The sequence below is a fragment of the Eschrichtius robustus genome, chromosome 8 (assembly GCF_028021215.1).
Source record: "Eschrichtius robustus isolate mEscRob2 chromosome 8, mEscRob2.pri, whole genome shotgun sequence".
Lineage (NCBI taxonomy): Eukaryota > Metazoa > Chordata > Mammalia > Artiodactyla > Eschrichtiidae > Eschrichtius > Eschrichtius robustus.
The window spans coordinates 129,944,304-129,967,575 of record NC_090831.1 but is presented as its reverse complement, the minus strand read 5'-3'; the positions used below and the strand labels follow the sequence as shown (position 1 = coordinate 129,967,575).

Below are 23,272 nucleotides of genomic sequence, written 5' to 3'. Positions count from 1 at the left end.
TGGGTGCAGGTGGAGGGACGCGTCCTCGCGGCCGGGCAGTGGGGCTCCCTCTTCCCGGATGCCTGCGGTGGCCGGTTTCTGTCTCGGCCCCGCCGGGCAGGGGCGTCCTGCTGCTGCCCGCGGCTGCTGGCCGAGTGTGGAGGGCTTGGTCCTCGGATGCTGGGTCATAAGGCAGCTGTTCCCATGCACAAGCTCCCAGTACGCGTCCTCTTTCTTCAGCTTTGTCCTGAAACTGTGGTTCCCATGGGAACACAGGGGCGGAGAAACCAGACCTGCAGATTCCCCGTGGCCTAGGCACAGGCTCACCCCCTGCTTCTGGGTGAGCTTGCCTTTCCCGGAGGCTCCCAGGGACTCTTCTGAGCAGAGTCAGCTCCCCGGCCCTGCAGCGATCCTTTCCAGGTCCCAAGAAGAAGAAGACAGATCTTTGCGGCAATGGTGCGTTTGCGCTGCTGCGGCAGGAACACCCACCAGAAATCAGGAAAGGAACGGCTTCACTCTCGCTTTCCTTGGCACGTCCTCAGTTATTTGCAAGGTTTATTTCTATTTGCAAACCCTGGAAACAGAAAGCAGTTATGTGGCAGCAGCGTTTGGATCTCTGGTGACCAGAGGCAAAGAGAAAAATCCAGGGGCAGGACCCCCGGCTGTGAATGACGATTGATTTAACAGGAAAGTGTCCTTGAACCAGACCCACCAAACGTGGCGGGAGAACCGCCCGTGATAGCGTGGCCTCCTGTCCTTCAAACAGCGTGGGTGCCGGTCGCTGGAGGTGCCTCCCTGGCGCTGTGTGAGGGAAACAAGCAGTGTCGTGCTTGTTCAGGGTTGCCATGGCGATTCCTCATTATCGCCAGGCGGGGGGAGAGCCGTGCGCGGGGTACTGGCAGTCTACGTGTGTCCTGCTGCTTCTTCCGGTAGTGACTGAGCTCACGTGCGTGTGCCGTGCACCCGTTCAAGAAAGGATCCTTCCAGCTGCAGGAGCTCACGCCAGGACGCACGCCCGGGCCCTGGGTGGGCGCAGGCTCCTGGTGCCGAGGGCACACACCTCGACCTGCACCCCTACCCTGGAGAATAAATACAGAGGTGTTCCTCACCGCACCGTTTGTGGTATAGGAGGGAGGGAGAGACAGTCCACTGCTTTTTCATGCACACAAAGCTGTGTAGACCCGGGCTATGAAAATATATACCTCTCATTTCTGTAAACGTTCTTAAGCACAAAATGTTTATCATACACTTTGTGTAGAAAACTAGTATGGAAACCTGAAGCCCAAAACAAAACCAACACCTCACATTTGCAAATGGGTATTACTTTTCTATAGAATCAGAAGGAATTTTTCTTAAATAACTGAATATTTTCTACAAACTGAGGCCCATAAATATCTCATCAGTCTTAATATGATGATTTAAATGTAATAGTGACATTCTTTGAGACTTTAAGAATTTAGGACACTTTATTAGATCCGCCAGTCTCACCCTGTTGTCGCAGCTGTACTGTGGTGACAAGCAGAGGAGAAGCTGAGGCCGTGCTGGTCATGTAACAGCGGCCGATTAAGCGCGGAGCGTGGTGTGTGCGCCTGGCTGTCTTGGTGAGCAAGCAGTGGGCTCTCTGAGCTACGGCGGACATGCCGACGTCTGGCGAGGGCCGTGCTCTGAGCGCTCCAAGCGCTTTAGAGAAAGGTCTGAATATTTTAAAACTTTTGATCAGATTGCAAAATTGTCCTTTAGAAAGAGCGTGTCCCATTTACACGCTCCCCAACAGTAATTATTTAGTTTTAAAATGGATGAGCCTGAACGTTCAGCAAACAGCAGCGGCCAGAACCATCACCACACAAAACCTTTGCCAACCCTTTGGGCAAAACCACTGTGTTGCTGTCGTTTGCACCTCCTTCATTACAGGTGAAGAAAAAAATGTTTTTCTCCTGTGTGGGTGTGTGTGTGTGCACGCATGTGTGCGCGGGTATGTGTGTGCGCTTTGCACCAGCCTTGCTCTGGCCCATCCATCCCTGTTGCCTGATCCCATGGGGGGTCCTGATGTTTGGTGCCGGCTGGTTGCCTGTAGCCTGGCTCTGCATCCGTGTCCTTGGTGGGCAGAGGGACACCGCTGCCCCTGCAGTGGCCTTGGAAGAGCTTGGGCACGGGGGGCGGGGGCGTGAGGTGCCGCAACTTTCTCACCTCTCCGGTCTGGGACTGGGTTTTAAATTGCATAACAGAAAAGGTCTGGATCGGGTGGCGCGTGTAAAGGGTGACCTATACCCAGGGAGCGAGGAAAGAAACCGTGGGCGAGAGGGGAGCAGGGGCCTGAGCACCAGGCAGGGAAGTGAGGGTCACAGCGGGGATGGTCCGGAGGTCAGGGCCAGTGCAAGAGGCCAGGCATGGTTCTGCGTCGCCGCTGTCAACACGGCACTGCTTGCGCCGGCTCGAGACGCCCCGGAGGGCCCGAGTCTGTGCCAGAGCCCCGGGTGACTGAACGTGGGCAGGGAACACCCTGGGAAGCTCCTGCCCGAGGCCCTCGTGAGGTCAACTGTGGAGCCAGTGGGGACACTAGGGTCCAACCTCTCAGTGCCTTCGCATCCGTACCTGCTTCAGGATCCGCCTGTAAGGTCACCTGGTCTGACTTTCCCTGGACGGCTCCGGGCTGCCTGGGCAGTACCTGAGCTGAAGTCAGGTGGTGCCATGTTGTAAAGTCTTAAGAACCTGCTGTCTGTCTCCTGTGGCCACTGTGGTCTCAGAGTCTGAGAATTAGAGCCCAGACTTTATGAGGATTCTGTCAGCGGTGCCCGCAGTGTCCTGGGTGTGGGTGGACACTCGGCGTCCATGGCGTCCCGGGTGTGGGTGGACACTCGGGTCCACGCCCCCGTCTGAGGGGCCCTCTGTTGAGTGTGTTCTCGGTGAGGCCCCGCTAGATGTGGTGCCCTCGGCGCCCTACTTCTGCATGTGTCCCAGGTCTTGGGTTCCGAGAGGACACCGTGTCTATTAGCGCAGTTACTTCATATTAAAAACTGTCCGAGAAAGGAAAGCGATTTCATCAGGACCCAGCTAATGAGGGCTGGCCGCACATTCGTTTCCTTAGGCGTCTGCGCTCTTGCAGGGCTGCTGGCTGCACATTCCTTTCCTTAGGCGTCTGCGCTCTTGCAGGGCTGCCATTCTTAATCGTATTTTAATTTTCAAACAAGTTACTTTCGCTGTCCTTCCGTTTCCTATACCATGTGTGCGTCGCTGCTCATTAACGTGTGGCAGCTGCTCTCTGAGCTCGGTCTTTAAATAGCCGTGGCTGCAGTGCAGTAATCAAGGATGATCCGTGTTGGTTTATAGGAATTAGTCTTTTTCAGTCTTTGAGAAAACGACGTAGAGAGTTGCTGAAATGGGTCCTTTTGATGGAAACCTGTGAGGGCCACGTGAGGACGGGGACTGTCCCTGACCTTGTCTGGAGGAGGCTCCTGGGTCCAGCTGGCTCTTCATCAGGAGGCCCGTCTGGGGTCTGGCAGGGACCGGACTGGCTGTCAGCCTCGCCAGAGATCTCTTTGCCAACAGGAAACCAAATGAAGTTGTTTTTGTAAATCCACTGTTTAAGAAAACTCATCCAGGACTTCCCTGGCGGTCCAGTGGTTAAGACTTCACCTTCCAATGCAGGGGGTGTGGGTTCGATCCCTGGTCGGGTAGCTAAGACCCCACATGCCTCGCGGCCAAAAAACCAAGACATAAAACAGAAAGAATATTGTAACAGATTCAATAAAGACTTTAAAAGTGGTCCACATCAAAAAAAAAAAAAATCTTTAAAAAATGTAAATAAAAAAACTCATCCCCCCAGGAGCTGACCTCGTTCAAATCAAAACCGAGACACTTTCAAGTTAAATCATGGGCTCTTGCACTGGATGTGCTTGTCTCTAATGAGGTCTTGGGTTCTGAAGATGCGTTTTGACCCACACATGGACGGCTTTGGCCCATGAGGTTCTGGATTGCGGGCCTCGGGGAGTAGCGCTGCTTCTTCCTTATCTCTGGGCAGCTCTCTGACCATCACTTCACGCCGTCTCGAATTTACAGCCTGGTGAGTCTGCAGGCCTGTCTGCCATCCCCCTCCTCCAAGGGGGGAGCTTCTCTCTCCCATCCGGTTTCTCGTTCATTCGCCAAGCTTCTTATTGCTCTTTTAGAAATGTAGTAAAATATACATAACATAAAACTTACCATTTGTTTTAACCTTTTGGGTCCATAATTCTGTGGCATCCAGTACATTCACATTGTTGTGCAGCCATCACCACCATCATCTCCAGAAGTTTCTCGTCTTCCCAAACTAAAACTCTGTCCCCATTAAACACAGCTCCCCCTGCCCCCCTCCAGTCGCTGGGACCCACCGTCTACTTTCTGTTTGTATGAATTTGATCACTGTAGATGCTCATATAAGTGGAATCATACAGTATTTGTCCTTCTGTTGTAGCAGGTGTCAGGATTTCTTTCGTTTTTCAGGCTGAATCATGGATGGGACCACATTTTGTTTATCTGTTCATCCATCAGTGGACCCTTGAGTTGCTTCCTGGCTGCTGTGAACATGCAGGTACCAATATCTCTTCACGTCCCTGCTTTAGATTTTGGTACATTATTATTAAGTAATTTCCACGGGCCAAGCATTCTGGTAAGTGGGACCCACCTTCCCTACTGCAAGGGGAGAGGTGGGCAAATGATGGTTCCAGAATGCAGGGCTCACTGGACACCAGGGAGGGTGGGAGATGCCGGGGGTCGCAGGGGCCAGGAGATTGAGTCCTGGGGGAGTGGTGAGCCGATTCCCAGCTGCACGGACTGGACCCCGGCATGTGGAGAGCGTCCTGGGACTGTTGGGAGGGGTGAGGTGACACAGGAGCCTCCAGTACAGCAGGTCCCCACTGCTCCCCCGGTGAGCGCGCAGAACGCTGAGGGAGGGGAGACCAGGGCAGTGGAGCTCCCGACCCTGCACTCTCAACGTCGGGAGGGTGAGGGTGAGGTCGTCTCCAGGATGCACGCTAACACATTCCCTGAGCACGTGGCGCCTCGCTGGGTCTGGGGGAAAGGCACGCCCACACGTGCGTCGCCATCCCAGGAGAGCTGGGCTGCTGGCGGGCCAGAGGGTGGGACCCTGAGGCGAGGCTCTGGCCTGGGGTCTGCTCCCCCTGGACTCCGCTGAGGGGAAGGCTGGTGGCCACAGAGCCACCCTCGCCCAGGGCGCCTCCCCGGCCACTCGGTCCTCCTTCCACCAGCTTGAGGACAGAGCTGGGAGCAAGGCGGGGAGAGGGTCTCGGTGGGTTTGGCCTTGGCTGGGGCATCCTCCTGAGGCTCGAGCCAGGGGCAGGCCCTCTGGGCTTCCCAGACTCGGGGCTGTGAGTGGCTCGGCTGGGTGCCCCTGGGCTGGAGGGCATATATGTGGGTGACACAGCGTGCAGGACCTTCCATTCTGAGGAGCTGCCTCAGTCTGTGAGAGCGGAGGGGGCAGGGGAGTGGGGAGGGGAAGAGGAGGAGGGGGGAGAAAGAGGGGGAGGGGGGAGAGAGAGAGAGGGAGGGGGAGAGGTGAGGGATCCTTATGATAACCCTGGGTATGGACAAGTCCCCTCCTCCCCCTCCCTCCCTCTCCCCTCCCCTCCCTCCCCCTCCCTCCCCTCCCTATCCCCTCCCCCTCCCTTCCCCTCCCTCCCCCTCCCTCTCTCTGGAAGGTGGGTGAGACCCTCTTCAGTAGGTGGGACAGGAGTGGGTGCAGAGGCACGTGAAGGACGGCTGTTTTTGAGTAGCTGTCACCGTCCAGATAAGATGAGGGCTGACAGATTCCGTCCCCGTATCCCACATAACGTGCCGTTTTCGTTCAGCGCTGCTCACAGCCCTCAGCGCCAGGCCTTTCTGTTCTTCTCTGAATCGTCAATGGAACGTTCCAGGCTGATAAGAGAGGCGGCCTGGTTCCCTGGCAACGGGCTGGAGCAGAGGGCTGCTGGTGGGAGATTAGCTGCCTCAGATACACCACCTTGCTTCCTGCTGCTTGTCTGTGCGCCCAGGACAGACGGCAGCAAACCCGAGAGCCCGCAGAGGTTTGGGTGGGATCTGAGCTCCCGAAATGAAGTTTGCTGAGTGCCCTTGAGCCAGCCTTGGGCGGGTCTATCTGCCAGGAGGAGCCTGGCCTCCCAGGACCTGGAGGTGGGGCTGGCCGGCTGGTTAATCCTGTTGCCTCCAAGAAAAGAACGCGGAAGCTCCAAAGCCTGGCCGGTGTGTCAGCCCGGGCCAGGCCCTCGCCTGGGGGCAGGGACACCCCACCCAAGAGCTTGCAGCTGAGGCCTGCAAATCGGGCGTAGTCAGTGGTTTGGTGTTTGCTTCTTTATCTTTTGTCTTTCGTCCAGTAAATGCCCTTTAGTGTAGTTGAGACCCTGCCGGCGGCGTCTGGGAGCTGTCTTCCTGCACGCAAGCCCCGTGTCCACTCCACTCTCCTCTGCCCTTGAATCTTGGCTTTTATTTCCTGGTTGTTTGTAAAAGAATGTGGAATTCTAGAATTGGAAGAGAGGTTCAGATCATTTGGTTCCTCTCTGCTATTTTCAGAAAGAAACCAACAAAATTCAAACCCCAAACCCCTGACGACCAGAGAGGCTCAGGATAGGGCGGAAGTCACACAGTGTCTGGGCTCCTCCAGGCTGGGCCCCGAAGGTGCTTCCTGCTTCCCAGCAGCGATTTCGAGGGTGACCATGATGCGTTTTGGTTGGTCTACGTGAACATTCTCTCCCCAGGACAGTCCATCTAACTTCCCCATAGAAAATGCAGAGACAATTTGGCTATTAGAAATTGTACTTTAGCTTTTTTATTACGTTATCACTTGTCCACATATCTGACTCCTAGAGAAGACGTGAGGCTCCATCTCTATCTCTGCATTTTCTTCTCTGCGAGGCTGGTGCGCGTTGAGACAGGCCTCTTATTCACTTACTCGGAGGCATGCCTTGGGCCTGTGTTGCAGGCCAGCACTGGGTTTGTGCTAGAATTCTGGTCGCCTTTCAGTTGGGGGTTTACTAGCATGATTTTTAATTATGTTCTGCTTTCCTCTGACGGCAACAGCAACAAAAGTAAGGAAGCAGCAAAGAGCTGTAGCGTGAGTCGGATGAATTTGGAGCTGAAATGGGAAATCCCAGCCGAGGAGCAGAGGGAAGCAGACGTGCTGCCCTCGGCGGTCAGGCCGCTGCACCGAGTCTTCCATTTGCCTGGAGTCCCCAGCGTGTGGGAGGAAAGGGGAAAACAACAGGCTGGATGTGGTTTTCTAAAAAATATAAACCTTCACGTGTGAGGTGAAACAAAGAGGGGCGAGTGACTCAGAATCCAAGGAGGGTTTTATCAACAATTCAGCAGTCAAACCGGTTTTACTGTCCTTATGCGCAAAATGACCACCTTTTACGTTAGCTATCTTGTATCCCAACAGTGAGGATTTTAATAATTTATTGAACTGCCACAGAGACAGAGCCACGAAGACATTTGGCATGGGTGTATGTGTGTGAAAGAGTGTGAAAAAATTCTCCACCATAAAAAAAGATTGGACTTAAGGCTCAATGGCTGTGACCTCAGTCCTGAGAATGAGACGCCTGGAGGCTGGTCAGGGCTGGGTCCTGGGAGCTGGACAGCGGCCGAGGGGCCGGGCTTGCCCCCGTCGGGAGCCGGCTTCTTCTCCACGGTCTCTGGGGCCACAGGCGCGGCGCTCCTCTCCGCCTAGAGTCCTCTGGATTTCGTCCCCTGCAGCCGCCTGTGCGGATAGCAATCCCCGTGGCGTCCAGGTGGTGGACACCGGATCGTGGGCGTGGTTGAGCAGCTCTGCAAAGCCCGGTGTGCTTTGGGGACCGGGATGAACCTCTCGGGCCGAGGCCCCCCGGCTGCTAGAGGGCAGCACCGCGCGGGTCTCTGGCCGTGGCGGCCACCTCTGTTCAGTTGTCTGTTCGGCCACAAGTGGACAGACGGGCCCAGTGCAGGGGCGAGCAGGTGCTGGCGGGGGCTGGCTGCCACTCTCGGAAGGGGTGAAGGTGGGCAGTTCCTGCCCTCAGAACAGCTGCAGCGCAGAGGCTCCCGGTGCCCCACGGGCTTTCACGCAAGCCCAGAGCGTTCGAACCAGCGTGGAGCTTGGGAAATGTCTGATTCAGCTGCCGTGTTTTAGGAACTGAGGCACAGAGAAGGGAAGTCGCATGCCCGGGGTTGCACAGCAGGCTGGCGGCAAAGCTGGGGCTGGAGCCTGTTTCCTGCTGTTGTCTCCTCGCCCTTTAGTAGAACTCGGGTATGAGGCCCACGCAGCCCTTCAGGCCTGAAGCGAGCATGAAGTGCAGCTTCAACGCCGTACGCAGCAGTGTGGAAGCCGTCCGACCAGGATCTTCTTGGGACTTAGCCCAAAGCGGTGTGTTGTCTTTCCACCCAGACCTTAAATTTTACTCTGTTGTCACCTGCTGACGGAAAACCGCGGGCGCCGAAGCATCAGACCAGGGCCAAGGGTGAGGGTGGCTGCAGGCGGCGCGCGTCCTGGTGGTGAGCGGGGGGCAAGGACGGCGGCAACCCGGGCAGGTCGCCCAGCCCCTCAGGACTGCAGCCTTCCGGTCTGTAGGACGAAGGGGCCTGAATACAGTACGCGCTACTGCTCTCTTCAGCTCTGGTTAAAAACCCCTGTGTATTCCAGAACCCCGGGGTGCGGTCTGTGGGCTGAGGTGCGGAGACCCAGCGCCGTGGCCGAGCATTGCAGGCGGCCAGGCCGGGGTCCGGCCGTGGTGGGGAGCGAGCAGAGGCCAGGGCGAGGGAGGAAGCGGCTCAGAAAGCTTGGTGCCTCCGCCGGGAATCCGTTACTGCTCCCGCCTAGACGCTCCGGTTCCGGCAACTGGAAGCCATCCTTCATGATGCCGAGTTGGGTTTTCTTTGCAGGAAGGGCTACGCTTTGGAGGCTCAGGTGTGATTCGGCCTTGACGGTCAGTGCTGTGCTCAGGATCCCAGATGCCAGCTCCCACCGGCCGGCTCTGAGGCCCAGAACTTTTCTGTGCCGGCGCCCCAAACACTTCGGTCTTCAGGGGCCGGAAGTCCCTAAGGAGTTTAGCTGCAGCCAGGCGTGGGTGGTGGCCTTGCACAGACCCGGCCCCGCCTTGGTTCTCGTGATCACCGGGAGGCGGCGGCACCGCGCGGAGCCGGCGGCGGGGTCAGCGGAGGAGGCTCCCGGCGTTTGGGGGGCCTGTGCGCCCCCTCCTCGGCTCTCTGCGCGGCCGGAGCCTAGACCACCGCGGAGGAAGGCCTCCAGGTCACGCGGACAGCCTGCCACGTCGGGGTCCGGCTGTGCGGGGGCAGCGCCGGGGTGGGGGTGGGGCGGCAGGGCCCCCGCTGGCCTGTGGCGCCCACCAGGCTGCTGGCTCTGCCCTCTCCCACCTCCCCAGTGCGTTCCTGAGGCCGTTCCCCCCGGAAAAGTGCGATGCCCCCCGGGGTCCCCAAAAGGTAGCTTTGGTTTTGTTTAATGGGATCCACGTGGGTCCTGGAAGCTGGTTCTGATGGGATCTGGTTGCCTCAGCACGAGGTTGCACAGTTCACGCCTGGGGGCGGTTCGGTCAGCAGCCGACAGGCGTCTCTCATCCCAGGGTCTCGCTGGGAGGAGGGGCCAGGGCGCCAGCGCCCAAGCGAGGCCAGAGAAGCGTTGCCCGGCTGGCTGGGGGCTCTCCCAGGCCTCGCCTCCCCGTGTGTGTCCGGGAGCCCTCCAGAAGCGGGCCCGCTGAGCCGTGTAGTAATTCTACATTTAAGGTTTTGAGAGACTTCCGTACTTTCCGCCACGGCTGCACCTCTGTACAGTCCCAGCAACACTGCACAGGGACTAGTTGTGTAGATTGTTTGCTTTTTGAAGAAAAATCGTATTTGTCTTGATACTTTACCTAGGTGGTTAGTTTCTTAAGATCCGGGTTCCTTCGAGTTCTCCGTTCTGTCAGACGCTGAGCACGTGCATGAGTCACGGCGACTGTCGGATGCTTTGCCTTTGATTTTGTTTCCTTGGCAAGCATGGAAGCAGCTGAGCAGTGAGGACATCCCGGCCTCATCCAGCCCTCAGCCTGGAGCTGAGCTGGGAGCGCCGGCGTGGCAGGGCTGACCGCAGGTCTGGGGGCAGCACCGGTCTGTGGGTCCCTGTTCCAATCGGGGGAGCTCCAGCTGCCTCGGTAACCCCGCGTCTCGGCGGTCACCACGGTGGAGCTGCCCTCGCTCGCCTCAGCCCAATGGGTGGGAGGTGCCGCCTCCAGGATGGCCACGTGCAGGGGTGGGAAACGACCTCCAGAAGGCTGTGGACGCTTCCTGTGGCCGGGGGCGACTTGGCCGAGGTGCGGAGTCCACAGAGAGCTGTCGCTGGTGCCCACTGGCTACAGGAGCCACGTGCTGGCCAGCCTCTTCTCCTTCCGTCCTGGATGTGGGCTCGGGCAATCACAATGGCGAGGGTCCTTGAGCTGCCCGAATCTGAAGCAGCTGGCCCTGCTCCCCACGCCCTGGCTGGGGGCTTCTCGTCACAGCCACGCGAGAGAGCTGGTGTGACGGTAGTAAAGAGCACGGGCGCTGGAGGCAGCCTGTCACTTCCTGTGTGACCTGCAGCAAGTCGCTCAACCTCTCTGGGCCCTAGTTTTCCCGACAGAGAAAGGGGACCGTGATAGCTTAGACCACTGAGGACTGTCATAGGATTAACCGGGTCGAGTGTGTCAGAATGGGGCCTGGGACTCCGTAACCGTCTGTAAACGTTCACTCTTATTTTGAGAGTTGACATACACAGAACCACAGGGATTTTAGAGAACAAGACACTCCATCACTGCAGCGTAACTATGACGACCGCGTTTTCTATGTCAAAAACCGGGATCCCGTTCTGAAAGGAGGCTTGTGCTCTGCTGATGCCAGACAGCGCAGGGAGGGCATTTGGGGGATCCTGGCTGGACCCGCAGGCATTACGGTGGGAGCTGTGGCTGTAACTTTGGGTGACTCCCGACCCGCTGTGTGAAGTGGGCTGATGGGGCCCATGTGCAGCACGTTCCTGGGAGTATGGCTGGGACTCGACGAGTTACTACAAGTAAAATGCTCAGGAAAGCGCTTGGACGGCAGCGGGCTCTGTTCTTTGCCGTCTTCACACTCTCCCCACGTGGGCGGGCCTGACCTCTGCTTGGCTGTGCCCTGACCCCCAGCCCGGCCCCTTGGCCTGGGACTCAGTACCAAGTTTACGTTCCCGGACCTCATTCCACTTTGCGGGGTGGGGAAGTGGACCACTGACATTTACAGAAGGGGTGGTGGGGTGTCACCACCTCCTGAGCCCGGGGGCCTGAGGCCAGTGGGCAACTCAGGACAGCTCAGGCCTCTGTCGGTCCCCGGCCATGCCGTGCACACGCTGCCCCATCACAGGAGCCTGGAATTGTGTTCCCCGAGAATAGAAACAATTTTATAGCTTCGCTGCAGAAATGTATGTGGAGGATATTTTATCAATTCAAAGAAAAGTTTTTTCTCTTCTCTGGAGAATTCTTTTCAACGGGGTAGTGGTTCCGGGCTGCTGTTACTTTTCTCTTCTCCAAAAATATCTGGGGAGGGTTTTTTCTTGCTGCTGCACCCCGGGGCTCTGAGAGAGCAGTGGGTTCCTTCCTATGCGACGGTGGTGTAAGAGGTCCTGGGGGATCAAGGGAGCCCTGGGCAGCACGGCGGGGAGGGCCAGGCTTCCTTGCAGGGCAGCTTCTACCGGGAGGGGTGGGTGGGGAAAAGCCTGGGGTTCTGAGGGGTCCTACCTAGAAGGAAACAGGAAAGAATGAAAGGGTGCTCCAGCCTGGAACATCAGGGCACTGGAGCCCGGGGCTCCTCGGGCTGCCCTGCGAGCCTGGTGCAGGCGGCTGTCTGTAGCCGGGGAGACGACTCTGCCTGGCGGTGGACTCTGCAGACGGGGGCTGCAGACCTGGGCTTTGCTTCTCCAGGGGCGAGGGGTGTGTGCGCGCCTGAGGCCTGATTAACGGGCCGCGGGCTGGGTGCTGAGGGGGCAGAGATGCCTCTGCGGTGGGCCCCTTGCTGTGGCCTGTGCTTGGCACTTCCTCTGTGGTGACAGCTGTCCCGCCGGGCGTGAGGGGCGCCTCCGATCCAGAGGGGAGGCACAGGTGCCCTCGGCCTGTCTAGCTGAGCCTGCGCTCTGAGCGCCCACGGGGTCTCCCGCAGGGCCCTGCACAGGGAGGCGCGCATGCGTCCGTGTAGCCCGGGGGCCGAAGCCCCAGGCCGGCCGAGGTGGAGCCCGAGCTGGGGGAAGGTGAGGCTCCTGTGTGTGCGCCCCGCCCTGGGAGGGCTCCGCGGGGACGAGGCGGGGGACACGGCACAGGGTCGGCGTGGGAAGGCTCCCAGCTGCTCTTCCGCGCGTGTGCACAGCGAGAGCGCGCGAAGCTTGTGCGACTGTGTGCACACGTGTGGCGGTGTGTGAGTGGGCCTGTGTGCATTCAGTCGTGAGCGTGTCAGTTTGTGTGTGTGCACAGGCGTTTGTGTGTCTTGCTCGCCCGCCTCCCTAGTCCCAGTGGCTGGCGCGGGTCCGGCGGGGCGTCTCCGGCCTGAGCTGCGGCCGCGGCTGCCGAGGACCCGGCGCTGCGTGCGGGGCGGGGCGGTGAGGGTCACTGTTGCTGCTTTGTCCTTCCTGCCACCTTCCCGCTGGGAGAGGGGACAAGTAGGCCGTGTTACCAAGTGTGACGGGCAGCTCCGCGTGGGCGGAACGCGCAGCAGGCGTGGCCCGCGGGCCGGGCGTGGGCCGGGTCCCCTGCAGGCGCCGCCGGAGCCCCGCCATTTCTGAGCCAGGGTTAAATTCCAAAGGCCTGGGAGGCCCCGTGACCTCGCCTGCTGTGCCTGCCTGCCTTGCCCTGGGCTGCTGTAGACAGATTTCTGTTGTTCCTCTCATCCCACGGCGGGTCCCCTCACGAGGGGCATGAGGTCCCCTCAGTTTGGTGCCTACTGTATACAGTGTTTTGAGGACCTGCATGATGCCACAGCATGCGATCACCTGTGGTTGTAGAAAGGAGCAAGGCTGGTGCCCACGCAGGCCTCGTGGCCTTCCTTGCGAGGGGAGGACGCTGCCTGTTCTTCCCTCACAAGGAATTCTGACGCAGATGAATCATATGATGTCTCTCACCGGCCCCATAATTATTTTAAAGCCACCTCTGGTGCACCCTCATTTTCAAAGACTTTATAATTGTGGCACCTTTGCTGCCTAGCTCTGCTTGCTCCAAAATCAGGAACATGGATTTTGAGGTTTCCAGGGAACCAAGATAATACGTTTACACGTGTGTGTTATGTACGTGCATAAACTATTCACACAATTACTGAACAGCTGTGTACATTGCAATAATTTGTAAATGTGCCCTCAGCTGATTAGCCCACTTTGAGAGTCTAGGTTAGGTGACCACATCGTCTTTTTTAATCCCCAGTCCTATGATCTCTTCCGAAAGCGATAAAGAAATGTAAAAAAGACATATAACAAACAAAAACAGGCAAAGACCTTAGAAAAGAAGGAAAGAGGATGGAATATTATGGGAGCAAAGAAAATATTTACTTCACTGAAATGAACAGCACCAAAGCCTGCACAACTGAGAAAGGTTGGTAACCTGACAGGAGCTGCCTGGTGGGCCCAGGCAGAGAGGGTCCTGGAAGGTGGAAGGCAGTCCATCCCAGCGCTGGGGTCTTGGGGCGGGGGGGGTCCTCCCATGGTCTCAGGATAAAGATGGCAGTGAAACCGGGGGTGACTGTTCTCAGGTGCACGATTAGGTTCCATAGGCTTTTTTCTTAGAAGGTCCTTTAACGCAAGCCCGAGGCACATCACTGAAGGGACACGTAGCAAAAACAGTTGTCTCAGGGGGAGCTTAAACCGACTTGTTCCGGCCCGTGGCTGCCCGCTGGCCTGACCTGATGGCTCTGGGTCGTTCTCTGAGACACCCAGCACGCAGCAGTCCCTGAAAGCCACAGCATCTTGAGGGTGAAGGCTCAGCATCTCCAGGTGTCCCTCCCCCAAGCAGAGGTCCACTAGGACCGCCTTCTCCATGTGTGAGGCTGGGAAATGGATGTGCTCGGGGGGAGCCAGAACCTGAGCCTGAGAGCATGAGAGGGGAGGAGGCGTAGTGTTGGCTGAGAAAATATGCGGACACGTGCTCCTCGTTTGCTGTCCCCACCGTGACCTCCTCTGTTTTGCCTCAGTGATTCGGGTCCTTAATCCAGCCAGGTCATCTGCTGGGAGTTGAAGACTTCTAAATCTACGTGAGATTACAGCAAATTAAGGTTCTAGCTAGTGGTGTTATACATTTCTCTGGGCATCTCTGTTTTATTCCAGGCAAAGGGAAAAACACCAGTTAATCAGATACAGATATTTATTTAATCCACAGTGGCTGCAGTGTGCAGTGGCAGACGCTTGGGAGGTTTAAGAGGCAGGAGCTGTGACGCCTGCCTTCTAGGAGCTCGGGCACTCCTGGACCAGAGACGTATGTTGGTGCTCAAGGGTTGGGGGGTGAGGGGGGTCTTGTTGACATGGAGATGTGAGTGCATGTGTGTGCACACACATGTGGTGGTGAGGCTGGCGACACACGCAGTCCCACACTCTCAGGGGGAAGTGATCTGGAAAGCTGGTCCAGGAGGGAGGGCCTTGGGATGGGCCTGCACAGGTGTTGAGGAGACAGTGATGGTTATGAGTGAAAGTGACTTTTGCCCGTGGAAACAGTGCTCCGAGGAGGGCTGGTTAAAACAGATGAACAGACAAGATAAACAAGCAGTTTTTTCACACTCTTTCCAAAATCCAACCAAAAAATTGTTAATGTTTTCCCTTTCCAGTGGAAGAAATCAGCCTCCCAGTTCTAGGTGACTGATAATCAGAGCGTCTAAACAGAGCTTTTGCTCCCAGAACTTCTGGTCTGTGGTGCTTGGTTGGCTGGGAGATGGCCATCTGCTTTCTCAGGGCCTCAGACATCCCTCCCATTCCTATCTTTAGACCCATCCAGTCTCTGGTCCCCAGAGGCAGTGGCGATCAGTCTTATGCTCTGCAGAATAGATGGGGGATGTGGGGACAGCTTCGGAATTCCGCTGAGTTCCCCAAGTTTGGGAAGTTCAAGTCCATGCCTGCATCTGTGGTTGCTGTGGTCACCTCCCACAGAGGTCTGGGGGGTGACGTCCCCCTGGAAGGACGCAGCCTCGCTCCCCTGGAGGCCCGTGGGCTGTGCTTGGGGCCAGTGGCCGTCAGGAGGCAGCCGCTGTTTCCCCACCTCCGCCAGCCAGCCTCGAAGGGCTTTGTTACTGCTTTGGAGAAACACACGTTCTGTGAGCCGCCTCTCAGAATATCCCCTTGAGCCCAGAGCCTCTCTGGGACGCAGACGCGGGGGTGGGACCATCCTGTAGCTGGGCAGCACCGGTGTCCTGCGGGCTCACCTCCGAAAAGGCTACGGGTCTGTCTGGTTCTTCCATCTCCACCGCCCTCGCCGAGCCACCCCCTCTGCACGGGCAGCTCCCTTCAGCCCCGTGGCTCCTGGCAGAAAGCGGCCCCTGCCTGCAAGGCCCTGGCAGCCTCCTGCAGCTCCCGGAGGAAGGCCGAGCCCTCCCCACGCCCTCATGTCTGCCTTACCTGCCCGGCTTGCTCCAGCCTTGGAGCTCTGTCCCTCTTGGTCCCGGAGCCCCGGTGACCAGGCGCTTCCCTCCCTCTGCAGGTCCAGCTCCCCAGCCTGCAGGTCCTCTCCAACCCCGCGCGGGCCAGCCCGTTCCTTAGATGCCGCTTCTCTGGGGCCTCTGCCTGTGGCACGGGGCTGGTGTCCCTTGTTCGTGCTGTCCTCGTAGCCTGTCCACTGTGGCCCACATCACAGTTAGAGGTGAATAGTTTGCGTGTACTTAGTGCTGTGTGGCCATCTGCCCTGTGAGCTGCAAGCCCCTGAGAGCAGAGCCGTTTTGTCCATCTTTGCCCCGCGTGCACGTCCCACGGCTGTTCTGCCTGTTGGTCCAGCGGGACGTTAGGGCAGGGCCGTGGCCGGGGGTCAGGGGGTAGCACAGAGCAGTGTGCGTGGGGACGAGTCTGCTCATTGGAGAGGGTAGGGGCCTCACAAACTCGCTGTGGACACGGGACCGGACACGCTCAGAGGTGTGCCGATGAGAGTGTACGCCGTCCTCCAGCGGAAGCAGAGAAAAAAGTAGTGAAGTTGTTTGTTGAGGAATAAGTGAGGGAACCAGTTTTCTGGGACAGAGGTGTTAGAAACATCTGTTTCTGGGATGAGTTTAGAGGTTGGAAGACCAGCTTCCTTGTTCTTGTGGTGAGTTTGGCAGTTAAACAAATGTTAGAGGCTGTGTATCTATACACATATACATGTGGACACCAATGCACACACATTATACACATAAACATGTACGTACACAGTAGACACGTATACACCCATACACACATGGAGGTAGACACATATACATACACAATACATGTACACATACACACACATTCACATACATATACACAACACACATCTACATATGCCTACACACATTTGCAGGCATATACACATACGTGCATGAAAACACACACATACATGTAGACACACAGTACATAGCACACACATGCGCATATACTTATACCTTGGTGTCCTTTAAATATGGTGGTAAAGATGAACGACGTTGTTGAAAAATGCATTGGGTAAAACAATAATGAGCACAGTACACCTACTAGAACAGCCAAAATCCAGACGCTGACAGCACCAAATGCTGACGAGGATGTGGAGCAACAGGAACCCTCGCTTCTGGTGGGAACGCAAAGTGGGGCAGCCCCTGGGGACGGAAGTTTGGTGGTTAGTTACAGAACTAAACAGACTCTTACCATAGGGTCCAGCAACTGTGCTCCTTGGCATTTACCCAGAGGAGCTGAAAACATGTCCACACAAAAACCTGCACATGGATGTTTATAGCAGCTTTATTCATAACCGCCCAAACCTGGAAGTAACCAAGATGTCCTTTGGTAGGTGAATGGGTAAATAAACGGTGGTGCCTCCAGGCAATGGAATAGTATTCAGTGTTAATGAGAAATGGCTGTCGAGCCTCAAAAAGACATGGAGGAACCTTAAATGAATATGACTGAGTGAAGGAAGCCAGTCTGAGCAGGCTGTATTCTGTATGATTCCAACCATATGACATTCTGGACAAGGCAAATTTATGGAGACAGTGAAAAACATCACTGGTTGCTGGCGTCAGGGAGGAGGGAGGGAGGAACAGGTGGAGCACAGAAGAATTCTAGGGCAGTGAGAATACTCTGTATGACACTGTGATAGTGGACACATGTCATTATACATCTGTTCAAGCCCATAGAAGTACAGCACCAAGAGTGGACCCTAACATGAACTATGGGTTCCCTATGATGATGGCGTGTCGATGTAGGTTCGTCAACTGTAACAAATGTACCATCTGGTGGGAATGTTGATAATGGAGAGGCTGTGCATGCATGGGGGCAGGAGGTTTATGGGGAATCTGTGTACCTTCCTCTTAATTTTGCTGTGAACCCAACACTGCTTTGAAAAATAAAGTTTACGAATTAAAGAAAGCTACTGGGACAGTGTCTCTACCTCATCAGCCTGGCTAGAGTCTAGGGGCAAAGAGCGACCAGGGTTAGCTTTCAAACAATCCAAACAAATTATTAGCTAAAACGAATTCTGAAAACACAAACAATATTATGTATTATGTTATCTATAGTCTAAATATATGTTTAAAAGAAAGGTTTCAAGAAAATCTAATGAATATTTTTCTTAGAATATCTTTACAACGTTGTACACCACAAACCAAATTTAAAAGAGTGATGCCATTACACTTCAGAAGGGAAATAATTTACTTGGAATGCTCCAAAACAGAGAGGAAATGTCTTTGCCCCTTTTCCTCTGTGACCACCTGCGTGATGGGGTGTTTCCTGCGGGAGGTGCTTCTCAGACGCGCCCCGGAAGCGGGGTTACCCGCAGGCGTTTAGCTGGTCGCTGACACGGACCTGATGTCTCTGCCTGCCACTCAGCTCAGCTCCTGATGCCTCCCCGAGGCCGAGGTCCCTACACTCCAGCCTCGGTTTTCTCATCTTCAAAGCGTCGGGTTGGACCGTCTTAATGCTCCTTCCATTCCCTGGTTTCAAGATATTTCCATTTGAAGAGGGAAATGAATGTTCCGGGTGTATTCTGACGAGTTCTCACTTTTCTCTCCTTGCCCCACACCCCAAGCACACCACCCACTGGCATGGAGTTCTTTGCATGAAACAGAGTCAGAGAACAGGGACACTTATCGTCTGTGTTCCAGCCGAGCAGACCGTCCATCTTGCTGGGGGGTGGCAGTGGGGAGGAGACCCTCCCTCGGAGACAGCTGTCCCCGGATCACTGGTGGCAGTTGGGTTAATTTCAGCGGTGCTCACTGGGTGGTGGGGGGCAGAGGCTGAAGGTTGAACTCCTCACGTGGCCGTCGTCTGCCTGCTCCCAGCAGCCCAGCAGCCCGGCAGGTCGCCTCCCGGATTCCCTGGGCTTTGCAGAGGCCCACAGAAATCCAGGAGGTGCCTGCGAGAGGACACTTACGATGATTCTCTGCTGCTCACGCGGGGCTGTCCGTCTTAAGCACATGTGGAATATCCGAGCAGCAATTACCGATCAGCCTGGTGCTGGGCAAATGTGCTTCTGCTAATTAAACTGGTTGCATTTGAAAGGCAGTGAACAATGGAGGCGCTTTCCCCCTGCGCCCAGCCTGACGCTGTAGATGCCACCCTGGGTGAGGCCCTGGGTCCTGAATTAGCCTTTTGTACCCACGGCGGTGATTTGAATGTTTGAACCCCCATAGGAAGCTTGTCTCAAAGTGAACAATTCGCTGAATAAGGACTAATTAGGGTCTAAATTAATTAGAAGGTGCGGTTTGAAAAGATGTAGGTGAGCAGAGCCTGTCATTTCAGACAAGTAGGACAGAGCAGGATAATGGGTCCCCATGAAGATCTCACCGTCCCTGCAGCCCCCCTTCTTCACCGCGTTCTCGCGAGGCCCCCCGGAAGCCAGCCCTGCCGGGGCTCCGTGGCCCCCGCCACCAGCGCCTCCTGCAACCTGGCACTTATGTTCCTAGGCGTCCTGTTTCTCATCTGGAAGACCGGCCCTGAATACTATTGGCCCTTTGGTCACTGGACAGTCAGGAGCAAAGCTTCACATCAAAAGTGTGAAAGTCTCCGGTGGCAAATGGCAAAAAGGCGGGGGCTGGGCAGGGAGGGCTGGAAAGTAGACTGAAAACCCAGACTAGGCTGGACCCAGCCTTTGCACCTGTGGCTTCCACGATGCCCTGCTTTTCACTACAAACACTGTCACTTTGCAGGTGCTTCCGATCCTGGCAGCTCCTCGGAGCCTTGCCGCGGGGCGTGGCCAGGGCTTCCTGGCCGTCTGTCTGTCTCCTCTCTTACCTGACCTGCCTCCCTTTGTTGCAGACGGAGTGTTTGGACGGTGTCAGGAGTTCCCAGCCGTAGACGTGCACCACTACGAAGTGTCGCCAGGGGTCCTGCAGCACCTGACGGCCACCCTGCGGGCGCTCTCCCGCACAGGTACGCAGGCTGGGGCCCAATCCGCGTCCTGGTGCTGGGCCAGCGGCCGCCACGGCGCCAAGCGCTCAGCAGACATGTTGCCTCTTCTTAAAAACCCTCGGCCTCTTAGGTGGCGAGGAGTTAGGAAAGGGCCGAGCCAGCCAGCGTGTGATGGGCGGGGGGCAGGCGGCCTGGGGCCCTCCTGGGTTCGAGGTGGTCCCGGCAGCCGTGGCCGGCGCTGCCGGTCAGTGAGGGTGGAGGGGTGGCCGTGTGTGTCGCTACAAACGGCCGCGCCGCCGGAGCCCCTTCCTAGTGTCCCAGCCCAGCCGGCCGGCTGCTCGGTGGCCCACCGTCAAGCGTGCAGTCTTGAATGAGGCCCAGGAGCAGGCCAGGGGCAGCGTCTTCAGGGAGAGGCGTTTTCTGCAGAGGATGCACCCTGAGGGCCTCTGCCCTGTGATTCACCCGCCGCGGCCTTCCCGGGCGCCTGCGGCATCAGGTCTGCCGTGGACCCTCCGAGCGCAGGCGTCTCACCCGGGCACGTGGGACCGTGGCTGCCTCCTACCCACAATGTCCCCAGTGTCCCGGTGTCCCCTGCACGAGTCCCGTGAGAGGAAAGGCGGTCAGGGCCCCAGAGCCCCGGACGGCGCCGAGGGCTGCAGCGCTGACACATGGCGGTGTGGCTGGCCCGGCCCCTGAGAGCGGGCTTCCTCTGATGGCCGCTGCCGCGGGCGGGGGAGCAGGTGCCGTGGGCTGTGCCACTCGCTCCGGCAGAGAAGACACGTGGCGGCGGCAGCGGTTGGCCCTCTACGGGTCCCTTCGTGCAACCCACCGCCGTCCTCCAGGACACGCCGCTGTCCGCAGACGGGCGTGGGATTCCTCACCCTCCTTGGTGGCCGCACAAACCTCTGCAGTCCCTCCGGGGATGGGATGTTGCTTTTGGCCTATGATGTCGTAAGTGGAAACTGCGGCGTGTGGTGGTCCTAAGTGGAGGTACTTTGAGTGCCTTTCCCACGTGGTACCCTCACTCCGCAGGTCAGGGAACAGGGTGGGGATTCTGGCAGCCGCTGAGTGTGTGCATTCCAGAGCCGGGGAGTAACCACAGGACGGGTTTGCTCACCTGCCCCATAAGCCCCTCTGTGCCTGGAGGGCCTTGGTGATGTTTTGGGTCTTCCGGTGTTACTGTCAGTTGAGCCAGTGTCCAACGGTCACTGAAGCGTCTGCTGACGTCCTTTTCCTCAGTGCACAGCTGCCCCGGTAGAAGGCTGCAGGTCCCTTTTGGGGGCTGGGGGAGATGAACAGGATGAGCGTCTGGCTCGTGTAGCAGAGTCTTTCCTCCAGGGGGCCTGTTCCCACCCATCCTTCAAGGGGCTCTGGTCTGTGGCATGGAGTTTCCAAGTGAGGAAACTGGTGGAGGGGCTGTGACTGTTTTGGCGATTCAGCGGATGTAGAACTTTCCTGCTGTTGCAGGTCCCTGGACGCTGGTGGAAGGCCCATCTCGTTCAGCTCTGGGAACACTGCCAGCAACTAACCACTGCCCCAGGCCTCATGGGCACTTTCCTCTGATCAGTGCTCTGTGGTGACCACACCCCCTTCTCTTTGGCCCTTAAGTGCCCCCACTTGGCCCCTGCCTCCCCAAGGCCCCATCATCCTGGTGCACTCAGGGCTCCCAGATGAATGGAAGCAGCTCCCAGTGTATTCCTGACACATGCGGCCATCACCGTGAGCCCTTCGAGGATGCTGGGACCCATGAACTCATTTCTCGTGCCCTCTGGACCCTCCTGGGGTCACTGGCAGGTCGATTGTGCTGATCTCTCTAAGCCTTTGGGCACATGCCTCCGTCATGTAAAAAGGGAGTTCTGGTGTTTCCACTTCACTTCAGTAGGGACCTTGTGTCCCTATTTATGTCAACCAGCAGTGGAGACTGCTGGAGCCCTTGGCTGGAGAATCTGTGCTTAGGGGCCCATATCAATAAACTTCGCCTGGTCCAATTTCTGTTCATTCCACCTTGACCTTACATCCTGAAGATCCATCCCCACATGTGTTTCTGTTGCTACAAATTGGCAACATCATGCAATTCTTCCACGTGCTTTGCACTCTCTCTGTGGCCATGCCTCACCCTCTGGGCCTGCTGGGACTGCCATCCAGATGTGGGATGAGATGCACAGAGAGGTGGAGGGTCAGCAGGGCAGCAAGGCCACCACCTGGGGGGCATTCCAGGTTCCTCAGGAGAGGGAGGGGTGCTTCTCCTGGCAGAGCAGTTTTGAGGGTTCAGTGTCCCAGCGCCTGTTCCCAGCACTGTGACAAAAGGCCGTGAAGCTGGGGATCCAGTGTGTATCGCGGTTCAATCTCACGGGGTCAGACTGTGAGATCATTTCAAAGGGAGTTCGAGACATATGGAGAGCACTTCATGGAGGAGGCGAAACAGGAAAATAAGTTTTTAAATTAATAGATTTCATTGTTTTGAGCAGTTTTAGATTTACAGAAAGTTGAGCAGGACGAGTAGAGAGTTTGCACACACTACTCCCCCGCTTCAGAAGGTTTTCTCGATTATCAACATCTGGCTTTGGGGTGGTACATTGACTACAACTGATGGGTCAGTACTGATACATTATTATCAACTAACATCCATAGTTTACGTCAGGGTTAACTTTTTGTTTTGTACATTCTGCTGGTTTTGACCAACGTGTAATGTCATGCATCTACCATTATGGGATTGCACAGAGTAGTTTCACTGCCCTAAAAAGCTTCTGTGCCCCACCTGTTCGTCCCTCCCCTCCCGCCAATCCTTGGCAGCCACTCATCTTTTAACTGCCTTTTCCAGAATGTCATATAGTTGGGATCATACAGTATGTAACCTTTACAGATTGGCTTCTTTCACTTAGTAATATGCTTTGAAGTTTCTTCCATGACTTTTCATGTCTTGAAAAGCTTGTTTCTTTTTAGTGCCGAATAATATTCCATTGTCTGAGTGGACCAGTTTATTTATCAGTTGACCTACTGAAAGACATCTTTGTTGCTTCCAAGTGTTGGCAGTTATGAATAAGCTGCTATAAACGTCTGTGTGCAGGGTTGTGTGGACATGAGTTTTCAGCTCCTTTGGGTAAATACCAAGGAGTGTGATTGCTGGGTCGTTTGGTGAGAGCACGTTTAGTTTTTTGATTAACTGCCTGCCTGTCTCCTGGCAGCGGGTATGGAGGGGAGGGGAGTTACTAAACCTCTTTGAGGGGCCGTTTCTTCGTGTGGTAAATGTGAATGATCAAACAGGGCTGTTGTGAAGGTCAAATGCTGGCATCAAGTAAAATATTTTAAACCCTTTTATAAACGTATTTCCAAGTGTTAAATATTATTTATTTGATACTCTGTTTCCAATTTATGGAGCTATCACACAGATCATACCCACCTATTTTTTTTCCAGTGGAATTATTGTGAAGTTTCTGCTAAGTTGGTTAGCTCTGTGCGTCAGTTCAAATGCCGGAAAAACAGCCATTTTCCAAGGGATGAGGATAGGTTCTAGTTCTTTCCTTAGAACGCTGTGACGATGATGACGATAACACAGGTCGGCTCACTGACCGGCGAGCACGGCTGTGCCCTGTGGGAGCCGGTCTGGAGGCTCTGTGATCACGAGGCGAGCGGACAGGCGGGAAGGACAGTCGGGGCCTGGAGCCGCAGTCCTGTCCTTCCTGAGCCCAGCTCAGTCCCTCCCCGGACACCTGGTCCCTCCCGGGAACACCCTGTTTTTAAGCTGATTCCCCCCGGCCAGTCCTGAGCTGGTTGCACTCG

The 23,272-nt window shown here is 56.3% G+C and overlaps 1 protein-coding gene across 1 annotated transcript in view; it reads left to right on the top strand.

Moving 5' to 3' along the window:
- PTPRN2 (protein tyrosine phosphatase receptor type N2) overlaps positions 1 to 23,272 on the top strand; it is a 684,054-nt gene that overhangs the window by 137,599 nt on the left and 523,183 nt on the right. The window contains 1 exon segment of the mRNA XM_068550211.1: positions 19,400 to 19,513. Within this exon segment, the coding sequence (XP_068406312.1) occupies positions 19,400 to 19,513 (114 nt within the window).